Genomic DNA, 19074 nt, shown 5'->3' with positions numbered 1-19074 from the left:
TCCTGAAGAAACCAGAGGCCTTTCTCCTGGGCATGGTTGGCCAATTGGTGCCAAGGAAAGATAGGATTTTTTTTTATGTACGCCACAACAGCAGCAAGAATACTTATCGCAAAGTACTGGAAGACACAAGATCTACCCACCAGGGAAGAATGGCAGATGAAGCTGATGGACTACATGGAACTGGCGGAAATGACTGGCAGAATCCGAGACCAGGGAGAAGAGTCAGTGGAAGAAGATTGGAAAAAATTTAAAGTATATTTACAAAAACTTTGCAAAATTAATGAATGTTAGAAGGATGCTGGAATGAAGTTATATGGTTTTAGCAGAAATGTAATAAAGAATTAAGTAAAAGCTGATTGATAATGGGCCAAAATGAAAAATTTAAGGTTAGACCGTTAAGATAAATTATAGAACAAAAATTGAGAAAGATGGAAAGAATTTGCTGAAACAATTAATTGAACTAGAATACAAAAAAGGGAGGTGCGAGGAGGTCGATGAAACAAGCAAATGAAAGGTAAAGGTATGGAATATTGGGATGTGTGATTTATTGTTTCTTTTTGTTGTATTGTTGTATTGTTTTACTATGTTTTTCTTTTTATGTATTGTAATGTATGTCCTGTTAAATTTTTTGTTGTCTTTTTTGTAATTTCTAAACCTTTAATAAATATCATTTTTTTAAAAAAACACAAAAGTTGGGTGTAACAAAACTGACATTTACATAACCAACGCCAGGGGGTCCAGGCACTCATCCAGGGTCCATGATTCTTGGGAGAACAGAGTCACGGCGGAAACGGTCGTAGCTCCAAGAAATATGCTTTATTCTCCTATTGCGACTTTCCGTCTGCATGGAGGGAATCGCATCTGACAGCAGGGTCCTGTCAAGAGGGGCTTTTCCTCCACAGCAGGGCAGCCCTGGAGTCCAAGGCATCTCTCCCTGGCTCTCTGATGGGCCATTAACCCCTTTTGGCATGTTCCTGTCTCTATCCCAGGTGAGGCCCTGGCTTGGAAAGAAACTGGAGCCTGCACTTTCCCACTGACCTCCAGTCTTCCCTTCAATACTTCAAATCCTCAAAATCCTACCATTTATTAATCTCCAGGTTTAGGGGTGTCCCCTGCAAATCCAGAACAGTATTTTGCCTGCATAGTTTTTACTGCTACTGTTGCTGTGAATTAATGCATGATAATAATAAAATAAGGCTTATTTTTAAACTTCTCAGCTTGTTGCCTGATGCTTTCTGAAGCGGACTTGCTCCAAATAAGGTTTCGCAGCCTAACTCCTAAGCTTTTGGTTTTGCTGCCAAGGAGGGGATTTTAAAACTCTGTTCAGCTCACATTTGTGGATATCTGGAGGGATAAATTTCAATTAATGTATACGTTCCTTCCTGTTAAAACCCATTCCACACAGGAGCAGGATCCTGAAACTTTGGGGGATTCTCTTTTAAAAGATCTAGAACGTGTTTAGGATCGATGAGTGTGTATGTTGCCATTTTAATGGAATGACCCCGTGATTTCAAGGTGTGATGTGAACGCAGCCTTGGAGTAAAGAGAATAGAGGCATGGAAACGCCATACGGTTCAACTCTGTAAGCAACCAGATATTCACAACAGAAAATATAATCTGGGGACCACAGCTGAGGACCTGCCAAGCTTTCAACATCTGTGGACAAGTCCAGCCAGGGAGCCAAGCCACATGCACCAGTGACGGGTGACAATAATAATAATAATAATATTTCTGTGCCACTCATCTCCTCTGGGTCTCGGAGCTGCTCCTACCTTCAGAGTTCCTTCTCGTGGTCACTGATGGGCACCTAGATCCTACTACTGGACTACTGATCATGAAGAGCTGCCCAGCCCAGCTTCATGTCCCCCACCAAGTGCCCCCCTTCTAGAACCCACCACTCTCAACCAACTCTCAACAACCTCCCCCCACCCCAACATTCACTCTCCCTTTCTAAGCCTCCTCCAACCTTCCGTCTCCACCAGAATTCCACTCCATCTCTTCCCCCCTCCCTCCCTGCTTGACATTCACTTGGGAATTCTAATAGAATCACCTTAATTACCCTATTGCAAAAAGAGAGGAAGAGGTTACAGATGGGAAAGGTCCGGGAATGCCAAAGTCTAAACTCACAGACCCTGGCTTATGTCTCGCAGCAGGACTCAGGATACACCCTGGACTTCCTCTGTTTCCCTCCCTGTGTCAAATTAAAGATTGTAATCTCCTCGGGGCAGGATTAGACAGACCTTCTTAGTCTGATCCAACAAGGCAGTTTACACAGGTACACGTACGTTGCACATGCTCCAAACACTGAATTCCACACCATCCCATTCTAATAGGCTGTTTGCTGTAGAATGAGTTTGAACCTGATAATGTGAGCAAGCCTGACTCTTCTGTTTTCATAGCTCACGTAAGCCAGGAATTTTCCATGGATACTATTGCAGCGCTAAGGCCTAAAAGGATTAGTAGTAATCACCTGACGTACAAATCCAAAAGCTGTATCCTCAGCTCTACCTCTCTTTTAAATCAGAACCAGTGAAGGCGGTGAAGGTCCTGTGTGAGTGTCTGGAGGCGGTTGGAGGATGGATGGCGGCTAACAGATTGAGGTTGAATCCTGACAAGACAGAAGTACTGTTCTTGGGGGACAGAAGGCGGGCAGGTGTGGAGGATTCCCTGGTCCTGAATGGGGTAACTGTGCCCCTGAAGGACCAGGTGCGCAGCCTGGGAGTCATTTTGGACTCACAGCTGTCCATGGAGGCACAGGTCAAATCTGTGTCCAGGGCAGCTGTTTACCAGCTCCATCTGGTACATAGGCTGAGACCCTATCTGCCTGCGGACTGTCTCGCGAGAGTGGTGCATGCTCTGGTTATCTCCCGCTTGGACTACTGCAATGCACTCTACGTGGGGCTACCTTTGAAGGTGACTCGGAAACTACAACTAATCCAGAATGCGGCAGCTAGACTGGTGACTGGGAGCGGCCGCTGAGACCATATAACACCGGTCTTGAAAGACCTGCATTGGCTCCCAGTACGTTTCCGAGCACAATTCAAAGTGTTGGTGCTGACCTTTAAAGCCCTAAACGGCCTCGGTCCAGTATACCTGAAGGAGCGTCTCCACCCCCATCATTCTGCCCGGACGCTGAGGTCCAGCGCCGAGGGCCTTCTGGCGGTTCCCTCATTGCGAGAAGCAAAGCTACAGGGAACCAGGCAGAGGGCCTTCTCGGTAGTGGCGCCCGCCCTGTGGAACACCCTTCCAGCAGATGTCAAGGCGATAAACAACTACCTGACATTCAGGAGACATCTTAAGGCAGCCCTGTTCAGGGAAGTTTTTAACGTGTGATATTTTATTGTATTTTTGGTTTTTATGGAAGCCGCCCAGAGTGGCTGGGGAGGCCCAGCCAGATGGGCGGGGTATAAATAATAAATTATTATTATTATTATTATTATCAGCTAGGCTATGTGGTAGCTGCATTAGAATATCTATCTATCTATCTATCTATCTATCTATCTATCTATCTATCTATCTATCTATCATATCTATCTATCTATCTATCTATCTATCTATCTATCTATCTATCTATCTATCTATCTATCTATCTATCTATCATCTATAGCGAGAGAGAGATCCCTAGCAGCTTATGATCTCTTCTTCCTTTGGTATCCAATCCACAGGACCCACACATCATCACCATTTTCCTCCACTACCACCATAGCGTGCAGCAGGCATAGGCAAACTCGGCCCTCCAGATGTTTTGGGACTACAACTCCCATCATCCCTAGCTAACAGGGATGATGGGAATTGTAGTCCCAAAACATCTGGAGGGCCGAGTTTGCCTATGCCTGGTGTGCAGCAACTCCTGTTCTTGGACCCAGCATTCCCTCCACATCCTTATCCTCCTTCCCTCAACCCTATGCCTCTTTTTTCTTTTCTAGTCCTCTTTTCCTTCGCTTGCTACTTAGCTAGTCTATAGTTCCTTGTCTTTCAGGGTGTTCACCTCCTGGGCTCAGATTTCAACCTGAAGTCTTAGTAGCATTTCTTGCACCATGCTTGCCATAGCTCTTACACCAACTTGAATAAAATACTGGGGGGGGGGGGATGTAAGCCCAATGCATACCATTTGAATGGCAGTCCCCATTAACTTTGGGGTGTGGGCGAAGCCCCTCAAATGTTTTATTGGGATAGCCAAAGGGTCCTTGGACCCTAGGAGTTGGCTCCTATGGCACATAGTCCATATTGTTTCTAGTTAGGACTCCTATTGTTCAGCTGACAGCTCCTATTTCACCAGTGACTCCACCGTTTGCAACTACCCCATGTCACACGGGGATCTCAGCTGACAGGAAGCTCCCGGAATGGAAATGAATCCCAAGGAAATCTCTCTCTTAATCTCTCTCCAGACAAATTTGACCTTCATTGCACCCCGTCTATCCAAATGTCTTTAAAATTGCTCCGTAATCTTCAAGTTAAGTTCCGAGTCAAATTAGTTTTGCCATTTCATGTTGCAGGCGCCTTATTCCCCCCCCCCCCCCCGGTATTTCTGATAATGCAACAATAGGCTTTGCAGGAAAGGAAACTATGGTAACCAGCTAAACATCATGTAGCAACAGCAGCAGCAGCAGCAGCAGCTATGATCTCAAAAGAACAGAGTGTGTTCCTGCACTTCCAACGCCTACCGCCGGTACAATTCCTCCTCGCTTTCCTTATTATCTTTGTCCTAATTAAACAAGGCTCTCACTACCAAACTGACACGGGGGACGATGTCTTATTATTGTCATCATCTGTTATAGGTCTTGCCGTTAAGCAGGCCCTACTGTTTAGCTTACTTTAAAGGTAGCTTTTAACACCTTCTGGAATTAATTAGGGATTTCCTGTTCCTTTCAGCTGTAAGGAAATTCTAATTCACATTGCAATGTATTCTATTACCCTTATATCCCCTCAGCTGCGATCTGGATAAAAATGCAATAATCTGTTCTGGCCAGAGTCCCCACCCTGCGCCTCTTTGATAAACTTTGCTGCTTCTGGATGCAGAGAACTAAGAACAGTGCTCTTAAACTAATATTAATAAACAGTTTGCATTAATTTCAACGCATCTCCCAAGTTCTATTCTCTTTTGACAAAAATCCACTCTCCTCAGTTCCATGGGCATTCACTTCGAAGCCAATAATCCAGTCTATTAAACACTGGATTGAGACCAATGAGCCACAGAGCAAATGCCATCAACACAATAGACTGCAACAGAATCCTACCACAGTTGTCCACCAATGCCAGTAAATGCTGCTTCCTGAAATACAACCTTGAGCTTACTATTTTGCTTCTAACTGCAAGGGGGAACTGCAAAAGGCAGATTTTCTGCCTTGACTGGATTCAGCTGACCACTGTACCCCTTTGATCTAGCTCAATGACGATGCCAAGAATCCACTTGACTTAAATATAAAACAATCTATCAAGCCAACCATATATCAAAGTAACGCCATACCAGTAACTACCGGTAAATGCCAGCTCTCAGAAGAAATGGCATACAGCATTTCAAGAAGATATATATGTGTAAGCTTTGGCTTCTACAAAAAATCCATAACTGTTGGTCAGCCACTGGGAATAGGGTGAGCACTTCACGTACAGACTAAGCACAGATATAGTATTGACGGACTTGCAATGACATAAAAGAGGATGAGGCAGCAACTGGTGTGCACATGGCCCAAGCCACCACAGGCTTTATAGACTGAAACAAGCGAATTTACTTTTTTGCCTTGCCTCTTCGCAATGCACAACAATAAACGTTGCTTCTGGGATACAGACAACAATGCTCCAATTTAATGTTTTTTGGGGGAAATGTAAAAGCACACTATTCATGTATGAACTAAAAATGCAAAAGCACCTCTGCAACACACAGCCATAAATTAAAGAATAGGAATATAAACCATATACCACCCTGTTGTGCCTGAAGTCCGCAGTAGTCGATGCAAACTTCAGGGGGCTTTGGAGCATGTGTGCTTAAACCCCACCAGGAACTGAATATTTCGAACAGTCAAGCGCAACACACAGCAGCATAATATATCCTGAGGTTATGAAAAGGTATAAATGCTTGCATCCAGGTTTGACACAGCTTTCTTATCTTACGAGATGAATCATCCACAAGGAGTGCTTTTCTTGGTTGCCATGGCATTCTAGACTTCAAAATGCTAACCTAAAAGGCCACTACTAGCACCCAAAATTTATGAGCGGCTGTTGCATTCATGCCCTCCCCAGAGATACACTTAGCGCATACTATTCTCCATTTCACTCTGGGTCAAGTTGATGGTCTCCTGTATCTAGTTTCTAACCATGGAAATAGAGGAAACAAGACAGGGAAAAGTTAGGAACTCTGAAAGACCATAAAAGGGAAAGCACTGTAGAATTCCTTCCTAGTCATATGTGTTAAGAGACTTGTGTGGATATCACATCACATATTATTTATTTAGCAGAGTTCCGGCCCACTCTTCATTAAAAATAATCTCAGAATAGGCTCCGATATAACAAACACAATAAAGCATTAAGTTATGTAAGGCAAATAGAACACCAACACCAGTATTATACAGATAACCCCCCAGCAACACCAAAATATCACCCATCATATTTCTTTGAATATATATATTCACTGGCCGCTGTGGCTGTCTATAACATGTGCTATAAAACAGACAAACCTAACGAGTTAACAAACAATAAAAAGACTGCATTGACAGGTTCAGTGCAAACTCGAAACAAAATTAGAAAAAAATATTTTAATGGCTCAGATGTATGCAGGATTAAGGTATGATCAAGGCCACTGAAAATCAACTGATTTACAACACATCTAACTGCACAGGGTGAGTTGTAAGAAAACGAGACCTTGATGCACCGCGGAAGGAAAATATTAACATCTACAAAAGCTATTATGTAACAACTGACAGAGAAGGTCTAGTGAGAGTCAAAGACAACCTTCCAGTTGCTAAGTAACTCATAACTGATTCACATATGCTTTGAGGGGGGGAAACAAGGGCACCAAAAACTTTATAAATCTTACTTTCAGAAATCATGTTTTAAAAATGACAGGAAGAGGAGGTACCCCAAATACTTCACAGTTCAGCTTTTTTGCACGTTCCTATTATTTTTTACCACATAGATTAACTGTCAGCTTATGATTCTGGTCTTTATAATAATATGTGCCGCTTATAAGGAAATAATTAATCAGTGACCTAGTACACCAAGCATGAAAAAAGGGTAGTTAACACCCCCATATGGGACGCGGGTGGCGCTGTGGGTTAAGTCACAGAGCCTAGACTTGCCGATCAGATCAGAAGGTCGGCAGTTCGAATCCCCGCGATGGGGTGAGCTCCTGTTGTTTGGTCCCAGCTCCTGCCCACCTAGCAGTTCAAAAGCATGTCAAAGTGAAAGTAGATAAATAGGTACTGCTCCAGCGGGAAAGTAAACGGCATTTCCGTGTGCTGCTCTGGTTCGCCAGAAGCAGCCTAGTCGTGCTGGCCACATGACCCGGAAGCTGTACGCCGGCTCCCTTGGCCAATAAAGCGAGATGAGCGCCGCAACCCCACAGTCGGTGACGACTGGACCTAATGGTCAGGGGTCCCTTTACCTTTAACACCCCATAATCCATATCTATCCTGTCATTTCTTATGAAATGCTGCATTTGGGTGTGTTTTCCCTCGAACCAGGTTTGATCTGGATTGAGAAAAAGAGTGACCTTTCAAGTTGGTTATGTGTGCACAGTCTAAGTGAAGCACATTTGCTGAAACAGGCTGTTGCTTATGCCTGCTCACGACACAATAGCCAGTTTATACAGGGCTTCAAATGCTTGAAATGAGTCAAAAGCTTGGTACTAAGGCCTGTGACTCATTTATTCTGTGTGGTAACCTTGCTGAGAAAGGTTCTCCATCTGTCAACAAAGACCTTGTTGAGAAACTCCAGAACAATTTCTACCGTTCCCATGTACCTGCCTAGAAAGATAAGAGATCTATTTGCCTTATTTCTATTTGTCAGTCAACTTTTAAAAAGTTCACCATACCAGAATGAGCCCAAATTCTGGTAAGTATCAATAAAATCCACTGATCTTGCTGGAAGCGAAGATCAGAAATAACCTCAACAGTGGTTTTTAAACTTCCAACTTTTAGTGAGCCCTTTCCACATGAACTTGCCTGCTGAAGAATTCCATGCGCTCTTAAAAGTTGCTTCACACAGTAGTGGACAGCTATGACATCAAGTGATGACATGCCTATATGAATGGACCATCACAGACCTTTCTGTAACCTCAGATGCGATGCTTTCCAACATAATCAGTTCATACAATTAGCATCATTAAGCAGAGCCTTCCTCTAATAGTGCGCTGTAGATGTTTGGTAATCCAAAACTTTAGAAGTGCACCGGAGCAGTAACCCTGCAGATGTTGCTGGATACCAAATTCCATCAGCTCAGTGTGAATGTCCTACAGAATGCAGAATGAGAGCGTCTCTTCCCAGATGGTTTACACACAACACTGGAAGACCACCCTGATTATGTCATATTTGTTCACGCAGAGGTTGAAACCATTTACGTATTCTCCTGCAATGCACAGAAACTCTTCCCCAGTGTTTAATAAGCTCTCCCCACATGGATCCTAATCTTGACACGTGGCCAGAATGTCTCTGACTGAAACACTCTTTGATTTGCTAGTAACTTCATGGAGAGGACAACACGTCAGTTAAAACTGGCACAGAGGCTGGATAAACCAGGGAGCCCAGCCAAACCCGAGAGGCTTCTGCTCAGGGAAATGCAGCTAAGCCCAATAGAAAAACGTGACAGTTGCCTTGAACCTAACCACGCACCAAATCCCTAAATCCTCAACCTCAGAAAGACAGTAAGAAGAAAAAAGAACTATGACCAGGATCCAGAACGATTACCGAAATCCATTTGTGCAGAACACGTCGTCTATTGTACTAGTCTATGTTAGCTGTATTCATGTGCCTGCAGTTGTGTCTCCGGCTGCAGAGACTGGGAGGACAGAAACAGGTCACCCAGGCCTATGCGTCAGAAAGAATGTTGGATAACACCAGGCACAGCCAGCATGATGGCCAGCAGACGGACTCCAGCTCCCACCAGCCCCAGCCAGCATGGCCAACAGTCAGGGATACTGGGAATTGTAGTCCAACAGTATCTGGAGGGTTCCACGATAGCGACTTCTGCATTAGACAAACAACCCAAGTAGCCTTGTTTTTTCAAGGGCAGAACACGTACATGAAAGGTTGAGGCAATTTAGTGTAAGGAAGTTCACATTACTGGGTTTTGACAAGTTTGAAAATTTGGTTGAGGATAATTTAAGATGGCAGTTCTATCAGCAAGCAATGGTTTCATCACAGCAAGTTTCAAGTTGTGCGGGTGGCAATGATGACAAAGATGATTTATTCATAACAGAAGACTATACAAGCCAAAAGCATACAACAGCTAGACTGGTGAACAAGTTGAATAAAGTTAGTTCCTGGCTTCAAATTTTCAAAACTTTGACCCGTTCAGAGGTGTGCGGTGAAATTTTTCATATGGAAAAACAGTGTCATTGCAATGTCCTGTCACTGCACACATGCAGCATCGTGCCTACTTCCCTACACCTGGCATAAGTTTTCCGGGCTTTGGGAAGGAGGTGCCAAGCTTTGATACTTCAATACTCTTAATTTACCAGGAACATTCAGGAGACTAGTCAAGTCCCCCTAGTCCACTGACCACAGTGGACCAGTTATAAAGATGGCACTAGCTATTTTATAATTGGTTGATGCTTAACTATATCTTTTAATGCACACTGACTTTTGCATAGATAAAACCAGTCCTCATTTGCACTGGCTTCTCACTCGTCTGCATTACAGCTGAATAAAACCATAAACTTAATTGGAAGGCTTCTCGCTTGGGAACCTGAACAAGAGTCAGTGTGTGTTCTCCAGGGGTCAGCAAACTTTTTCAGCAGAGGGCTGGTCCACTATCCTTCAGACCTTGTGGGGGGCCGGACTATATTTTGAAAAAATATATATGAACAAATTCCTATGCCCCACAAATAACCCAGAGATGCATTTTAAATAAAAGCACACATTCTACTCATGTAAAAATACGCTAAATCTGCGGGCCGGATTTAGAAGGTGATTGGGCCGGCTCCGGCTCCAGGGCCTTAGTTTGCCTACCCATGTCCCACACTATCTTGTAACTGCTGGTGGTGTTGGCAGTGGGAGTTACGTAAACTCCTGCACTTCTAGCTTAGTGCTGCAGCATCAAATGGAAAGTGCTATTAAGCTGTTCCATAGACATGCAAGATGGACATGATTTTGTCTAGATATTAAGACTGTATCAAAAAGCCACTGAAAGGCTCTCATACATTGAGAGATGACCCTGATGGACCAAACAGCCTATTTGTTATTCTTCTCTTTAAAAATAACAACCACTACAAATGTGCATTTTAAAAACCATCACCTACACACACTGTGATCTGCAGAATAATGCAAGTGGGTGGTGTTAAGAAAGGCCTCTGTTTACAATTCCAGCAGCTTTCAATTTAAACTTTTGGTAGAGCGAGGGAGATAACAGGAGAGGACAAGTATCGAAAGTAGAACAGGGAGAGAGGTAAAGTGAGAAGATTTAAAATAAGCATTTCTAAGTTTACAATGCCCCAATATTTCAATTGCCTGTTAAGTTGAAGGACTTTGAAGGTAGAACTAGGCCACAAAAATATAATTCAGTTAAACCTTTATTTCAAGAAGATTCATAAATAAAAATGGAAAAGAGCTAATCCTAATATTCCCCTCAAGAGTATTCATAAATATTCTAATAGCCTCAAAATGAAATATTAATTACCAACCTCAAAGCCAAAGTGTACGTTCCAGGTTGCCGTTGGCTTTCACGAATAAGATAACTTCCCTCTGCTACGCTCAATAATTGATCTGCTTCTTCTCTCGATATCCTCCCATGGAACCTGAAAAACAAAGCCCATCTTCATCAGCACAATAAAAGAGCTGTTTCGAGAGAAACGCTCACCAGAAAAACACAAGCCCTCAGCGCTTTTTCATTTTAAAATACAAAAATAGCATCCTTCCTTTACTTTCAAGAAACACGCAGCACACTCAAAGTCAGCCCTGAATACAGTTATGTTAATTTCTCTACTTAGCATGCAGCTGGCGTGATCATTTTCAGCTGGTAGTTCTTAGTTATCAACTTCTTTTTTTATCTATAAATAAAGCCTAGGGACATTGCCACCCTATAGGCCAAGTAAATTCTGTTCATAAGGAGCACTTATCAGCTTGATTTACGGAGAGGTGTAAATCTTATCTTACATAGCTTCTCATTTGACATTAAGGTTGCATATCCTTCTCAACAATGAGCCAGACCGACAGCATGCCAAGACCCTAAGGACAGATCTTAAATTCGAACAATCATCTCTGTACACATAATTTACATACATTTCCCCCAGTCATCGGCACAACCCATCTCTCCCTCCAATGTATTTGCTTTCTGTCTATTGACCCAATGGAAACACCTCTACTATAATGTACCATTATTGCCATGGCAAGTTTCCCCCCCTAAATACACACATCACAGTGAAAGTCATCCTGGCAAACATCAATGCAGCGAATGCTGCATGTGGCAAATGTCAATATTCACATCTGAACACTGACAATCCTAGATGAATAATATGAACATCCAAAGTTTCAGAGGCACACCCAGTGAACGCTGACAGTTCCCTCAATGAGATCGTCAGTGTTCACTCGTGTATTTCTGGCAAGTAGGAGCATACGGCAGAGTGTGCTGACCATCACAAAATCTGTCTGGGATGTGAATGTTGACATCCAACAGTGTACATACTGCAATGAACTACGGTGTAGAAAGAGACAATACTGTTATTTTACTGAGATCTGCTTTCCTCCTCAGATACTGCACAAAAGTACACCACTACAGTGGTACCTTGGTTCTCAAACGCCTTGGTTATCAAACACCTTGGTTCCCAAACACTGAAAACCCGGAAGTAAGTGTTCCAGTTTTCAAAGTTTTTTTTTGGAAGCCGAACATCTGATGCAGCTGTCGGCTATTATTTCTGGGGTGCCTGCACCAATCAGAAGCCACGCCTTGGTTTCCAAACATTTTCAAACGGACTTCTGGAACGGATTAAGTTTGAAAACCAAGGTACCACTGTAAAAGCCATATAAGAAATGACAATGAAATTCTGTAAGAGAAAATGCCTTTAACGAAAAGCATTGTACATACAAAGGGCAAACACATAAAGAATGGGAAGTGTGGTATAGCTAGGCCCTGATCTAAACTTTTCCTCTGCCATAATGCTGTGCAGGTGATATTTAGCTATGCCACTAGCACACCTTCTGATATACTATTTCCCATGTGCAAGAAGTCAACTTTGGGAGTCACAACCGAATAATAATAATAATAATAATAATAATAATAATAATAATAATATATTTATACCTTGCCCATCTGGCTGGGTTTCCTAGCCACACTGGGCGGCTTCCACCAAAAGATTAAAAATACATTAAAACATCAGACATTAAAAACTTCCTTAAACAGGGCTGCCTTCAGATGTCTTCTAAACATCAGGTAGTTGTTTATTTCTTTGACATCTGATGGGAGGGCGTTCCACAGGGCGGGCGCCACTACCGAGAAGGCCCTCTGCCTGGTTCCCTGTAACTTGGCTTCTCGCAGTGAGGGAACTGCCAGAAGGCCCTCAGAGGAGGCCCTCAGTGTCCAGGCTGAACAATGGGAGTGGAGACGCTCCTTCAGGTACACTGGGCCGAGGCCGTTTAGGGCTTTAAAGGTCAGCACCAATACTTTGAATTATGCTCGGAAATGTACTGGGAGCCAATGTAGGTCTTTCAAGACTGGTGTTATGTGGTCTCGGCAGCTGCTCCCAGTCACCAGTATGTAGCATCCTATTTCCACAAGCTGATCTATAACCCGAAGAAAATATTTCCAACTTGATTTTACTAATTGTACAAACTTGCCCTAAGTTGCCGACATTATAGCTCCATAGTTTTGAATTCCATGTTACTTGGCTTTGTTGACAACTCAAATGATCTTCACTTTCAAATTTACAAGTCCAACAAGAATGTTGAAGTCCATTAATTCACTTTGGCAACTTTAAACTGCTCTGAAGATACTTTATTTCCAGCCACGGAACTGTAAATTACTTCAATAAAAAGGCGTCGAGTTGAACACCAAATGGATGGTTGTGAACCCATGAATTCCAAGAGGAACAAACTATAAATTTTGAGTTAACAAACAAAAATACCCCTGAACAAAATGTGTGAATGAAATAAAAGGTGACTGAAGATTTTTCAACTGCTGAAAAATACACATATCAAAATTCTCCTATGATGTGATTGCTTGTAATCTACTTCCCAATTTCATTGTATGGGGAAAGATGAAAATTGGCTATAAATTTCCATAGCCACTCTAGAAGAAGAAGAAGAAGAAGAAGAAGAAGAAGAAAGAAGACGGGGCTCTAGTGTGATTTTGCTCCCCACCCTCCTTAAATAAAAGAAAAAAAGAAAAATAACTCACACGTTTTACTTTATTGCCAACAATTCTGCCAAATGGAAGCAGGAATATGAAGTAAAGCACTTTGAAGTACAGAACTGCTAGCCTGTCGTCAGATTTGCAGAGAAATCTGACCTGACTACTGAAGATGTGCGAGTCAACATTTCCTTATGTGACCTATTCATGGTCGAGTAAAACTGCCTATGTTGTTGAAACCACCAGTGAATTGCAAAATAATCTCATCTCTGTATCCTCGAAGACAAATTGAGATGTTTTATGAATCCATTGAGAACATGCAGAGTAGCCATTGGGCAAAGTTTTGATATTTTTGCTCTATTAGACAGCCCTTAGCTTAAGGCAAAAAATTCAGAGCACACTGCATTACTTACTCTCGTCCATAGTACTTCGGTCTGTTCTCTACCTATTGAAAAAGAAAAAAAGTAACATCATTTTACCAGAACAATACAGAATATGTAAAGAGTTCATGTTCTCCCTTAATGCACGGTTTATCCTGTAATTAACCGAACAACAGCTACTAGACGAAAGACACAAATACTGTTTATCATTTCTAGATCTTTTTTGCTTACCTAGAACAGGGTTTCCCAAACTTGGGTGTCCAGTTGTGTTTTTTTGAACTACAATTCCCATCATCCCTGACCACCGGTCCTGCTAGCTAGGGATGATGGGAGTTGTAGTCCAACCACAGCTAGAGACCCAAGTTTGGGAAAGGTGTGGCTTGCTGGTAGAAATGGCAAAATTTCACATATGCAGCTGATTTCCACATGAAATAAGTTGTGAAGTGGCCCTTTTAATAAGCTAAGAGATTTTCATGACTAAAAGTTGTGGTATCCAACTTAAAATGTATGTTCCAGGTCAGGGTTCCCCAAACTTGGGTCTCTAGCTGTGGTTGGACTACAACTCCCACCATCCCTAGCTAGCAGAACCAGTGGTCAGGGATGGTGGGAATTGTAGTTCAAAAACAACAACTGGACACCCAAGTTTGGAGACCACAGCTGAATACAGTGGTACCTCTGGTTACGTACTTAATTCGTTCTGGAGGCCCGTTCTTAACCTGAAACTGTTCTTAACCTGAAGCACCACTTTAGCTAATGGGGCCTCCCGCTGCTGCCGCGCGATTTCTGTTCTCATCCTGAAGCAAAGTTCTTAACCTGAGGTATTATTTATGGATTAGCGGAGTCTGTAACCTGAAGCATATGTAACCTGAAGTGTATATAACCCGAGGTACCACTGTATGGCTATATGGAAGCCACACAGCCCAGGAGGCCCCCACCCAATAGACCAATGCAGAATACCAAAGTTCCCATGAGTAGAACTCCGCTCACAAGACATGGCTGGAGGAAAGTGGGCGATTTTCACTTATTCCTCCTTCTCAATACAACCCCTTCTACCTCCCCAAAATCAGAAGAGTGTGGCAACCAGGGTGCTGAAGGAAGAATCGGCAAGAACAGCATGCTGCCAATAACTCTTCCAAGGAATTGATCTCAGTCCCTTCTGCAAAGCAAAGAAGTCCTTTTCCTCCAATGTCACCCATATTAAATAGTTAAGGACATCTGCTGGATCACATAGCCTAACATCCTGTTTCAACCAGATGTCTCCAGGAAGCCCACATGGTGACAATGATTTTCTCTCTCGCTGTTGCTCCTTAGCAACTGATACTCTCTGCAGCTGCCACCTGGGCTCGCTCCTCAACAGTTCTGATAATCAAGATGGTTTCTCTTCCTTAATTTATAACCAGTATCTTGTAAACTTTGGCTCGACCTTGCGTTTGGCACTGCCTAGCAAAGTGCTCAGCCCAGCCCAGCTTCATGCAGCCTCACAGTTTAGGGGAGCTAGAACAATAAAACAATGAGATAAAACAATAAATTCAAACAACAAAACGAAGCACTAAAAGGAGTTAAGAAATAAAAGGGAACAGAGGATAAAAACAAATGCTAAGGGTTGGTTCTAGAGCAAAAACTTGCCTTAGAGCTCAAAACCCTGCTTCAAGCATTCAGCAGCCATCTTAAAATGCAGCCTTGCTTTATTGGTAGCCCATAGATCCAATACTCACAAACACAGTGCCTATAATTCTAGAGGCAATGTATGTGCCTGGGTCCCAAATAAGTAAGAATGAGGGAAGGGAACATGGGGGAGGGGGCACGTCTGTGTGTTGGGATGCAGCTTGTATGAGATGTGTGTACATGGTTCCCCCCAACCCAAAAAGGAACTCAACAGCAGCTAAGTTCCATGCCTCTGGCCGAAAATCTTGCTCCATGATAAGCCTCTCATTTGTGATTCGAAAATGAGAACCAAATTGGTCTAGCACAGGGGTAGTTTGGCACATAATACTCATTCTGCTCTTGTAAGAAATCCATCTTGCAGTGTGGACGCTCTCAAATTTTGGAACTCCACAACTCTTTTCAGTATCTGTTAAAACATTTCTGTTTATCCAGACATGTAGAAGCTGCTGGGGTTTTTTTTAGCTTATTGTTGGTCCATTATTTTTTTAAAAAATACATGTTCTTAACTGTTTTTACTGCTAATTTTATTGCTTTATCCTTTTTGCAAACCGGTTTGAGGTTTTATCACAATTTTAAAAAGGTAAAGGACCCTTGACAGTTAAGCCCAGTCGCGAACGACTCTAGGGTTGCGGCGCTCATCTTGCTTTACTGGCCGAGGGAGCCGACGTTTGTCCACAGACAGTTTTCCCGGGTCATGTGGCCAGCATGACTAAGCTGCTTCTGGCAAAACCAGAGCAGTGCACAGAAACGCCGTTTACCTTCCCACTGGAGTGGTACCTTTTTATCTACTGGCACTTTGACGTGCTTTTGAACTGCTAGGTTGGCAGGAGCAGGGACCGTGCAACAGGAGCTCACTCCGTCAAGGGGATTCGAACCGCCGACCTTCCAATTGGCCAGCCCTAGGCTCAGTGGTTTAGACCACAGTGCCACTTGTGTCTCCTTAACACAATTAAGCAGTATATGAACAGACAAATTAGGTTTTTCCTCTAGTTCCTGCAGGCTAATGTGCAAAAACCTACCTACAAGCTGTTAATTCCAGGGAACAAATAGAGGAGATGCAGGGAGAACATTTAAAAAAAAAAAATGAGTGGAGAGGAAAGGAAAACCCCTTAGGATGCCGAAAATATCTTCAGGAACTTATTTACCAGGAAAATCACCCAGCGGCAGTATAAAGGGCTGCTTAGGACAAGGTTGTTTGTGGATACTGTTCACTCAGGCTTGCTGGTAATTAGGGTTATATTAGCATGAAGCTTTACTATACAACAAGAAGTGGGGGGGGGGATATTAATTAATTCAATCATCTGGTTCGCTTGATATCTTTTCATTTAAGATTATTTTAACTGCATGGCAAGATGCCAAACTGTGACAGCAAAGGACATCTTACATGTGTGAGTATGCCACATGAACAAACATGCAGCAAGGGAACAACAGTAACGAAGAACCAGGCTTTTTCCTTAAAAAATAATAATAAAAAGCCTTGAAAGAAGTTCATATTACAATTGGGGAGTATTAAATCAGTTGGAGATATGGTCAGTAAAAACTCATATCATCTGTTTCCTATAAAATTACCCCTCTGCTTCAGTGTAAACATGGCACTGTAAAAAAAATGTAATTGGATTGATACTTGAGAGTTTTAAGATATATTTGATTCAAAGCCTCTCTATATTGATGTCGGTGTCGCTCAAAAGAAGGCTCACAGTCCTGACTCCCCTAAGCACAACACTTTCTTTTCCAAATGACCTGGGGAAATATCTGAACACAATCTGATAATAAGGTCAAGTAAACAGGAGTGATATTTGTAAAGGCTTACAAACGGCTTAACCCTAGCCAAGAGGCAACCCTGAACAGACAATGCTGCTTGCCACATATTAAAGTTGTCCTTCTCACATCTCTACTTTTTGGTCTTCTCATCATGTCAGAAATGCTCCTTCCTCAATCCCCACCGCCAGTATCAGTATGCTTTTCTTTTTTTTTGGGGGGGGGGGGGTTCCAACAAATCCCTCTAAATTCCTAGTTGGAAAGAAAAGTTACGATTTTTTTCAGAATGATCTCAATCAATTGAACGGTTACACTAGTCGTCGTTATCGGCATCACATTCCAAAAAGTAGGCTAACAAAAAAAAAGGATATTGGGGGCACATTCTGGAATATGGTTGTTTTGACGGCCATTTCTTTAGCTTTATTATTATTTTATCTATGAAAGCATTTCTATGCTGCCCTCTCGCTAAACAACCAAAAAAGAACCATGCAAATTGGATGCGAGATTGCTGTGCCCCTTACTACTGTTACTACTGAAAGAAAAGTTAATGAAATGCTTTTAAAAGGTTAGGAAAGTAGGTGGCACATATACGTGGAATGGATTTGCTATGTTATGCAGCAATATGCAGTAGGTTGTCTGTGCGTCTTCTCAGGAGCTACGTCTGTGTCTGTGTAATGCCCATCAGAACATCAGCCATAATGCTAAGCGACTGGGCCTCATTTGGAGGAGACTGGGCCTCATTTGGAGGAGAAGGAAAGACCAGGGTTCAGTCCCCTTGATGTTATTGCTGATGAACTGATTAGGGCTATTGCCGTTGACTGGTGCTATCGCTGATTTTATGATACTGTATGTTTTTCTGGGAGAGGTTTCGAGGTGCATACAGCTTTGGCAAGGATAGGAAACCTGTGGCCAAACAGATGATGTTTGACTCTCATGAAACCAACTGGGCTGTTCCAATGAAGTGAAATGTCTGTTAAGAGCGCTACTAAAATCCCAATGTCAGACAAGAGAAAGGGAACTGTGTTGTACACGTTTGCAAACGTGCAAGAGAAAATTCTTACCAGGGCACTCATTAATAGGCTAGAAAGCAAAACCTTAATTTATCCTGATCACTACTTATCTTCATGAACAGGAATCAGCATTAGCTAGATAAATAATTAAAATGCCTGCCAAATCAATATTGGCAGAAACTGTAGTTTTCTTTGAAAACGTGGTCCACTTCACGCCCATTGGAGCTTTATTTTTTTTTCATCCTAGAGCTTTACAGCACATTTGGAAGAATTGCAACTGGCATATGAAAGAAAACAGCACAAAGAAACTCCTATTTAATTCAGTAAATTAATCCTGTTTGTGATCTAAGCGGTATAAGCTATTAAGGCCATGACAGTACTGTGCTCCCCTGTATTTAAGGCTATGTCAAAATGACAAACACATTTCGAAGATTAATTTCCTCTCCCCTTGGGTACATGATGAAAGTGTTGCAATAAAATTTAAAACTTTAATCATTTTCAGCGCCTATTTAGCATGAATGGTGTTTTGTGGCTGCATTATAACAAGTCAAATTTCACGCCGTAGCATATTAAAAATTGAAATTGATGTTGCGCTGTGATCCAGCAGAGCTGGCTGAGGAACAGATAAAACTGTATGCCTAAAAACATAAAAAAGCTCCTGACGTGGTTTGTAACCTTGAATAGGTGGGCAAGTTCAGCTTTGTCCACTAAGATGAGAGAGAAAACCAGACCAACATATTCTCCCTCCGCCAAAGAGATTAGGCAGCACT

General features: G+C 42.5%; 1 protein-coding gene across 2 annotated transcripts in view; it reads right to left on the bottom strand.

The window, feature by feature from the left end:
- The window catches only part of CHN1 (chimerin 1), a 110174-nt gene that overhangs the window by 56671 nt on the left and 34429 nt on the right, over positions 1-19074 (bottom strand). The window contains exons 4-5 of one of the 2 annotated variants that reach the window (XM_082198444.1): positions 13905-13936; positions 10832-10945 (exon numbers count right to left, since the gene is read on the bottom strand). In XM_082198444.1, the coding sequence (XP_082054570.1) occupies positions 10832-10945; positions 13905-13936 (146 nt within the window). The remainder of the gene's footprint in view (positions 1-10831; positions 10946-13904; positions 13937-19074) is intronic. The other variant, XM_082198443.1, reaches the window with a different exon arrangement.

This window comes from Podarcis vaucheri (assembly GCF_965113315.1).
Source record: "Podarcis vaucheri genome assembly, chromosome: 1".
NCBI lineage: Eukaryota > Metazoa > Chordata > Lepidosauria > Squamata > Lacertidae > Podarcis > Podarcis vaucheri.
The sequence above is the reverse complement of the archived record's forward strand: the minus strand, read 5'-3'. Positions and strand labels throughout refer to the sequence as shown.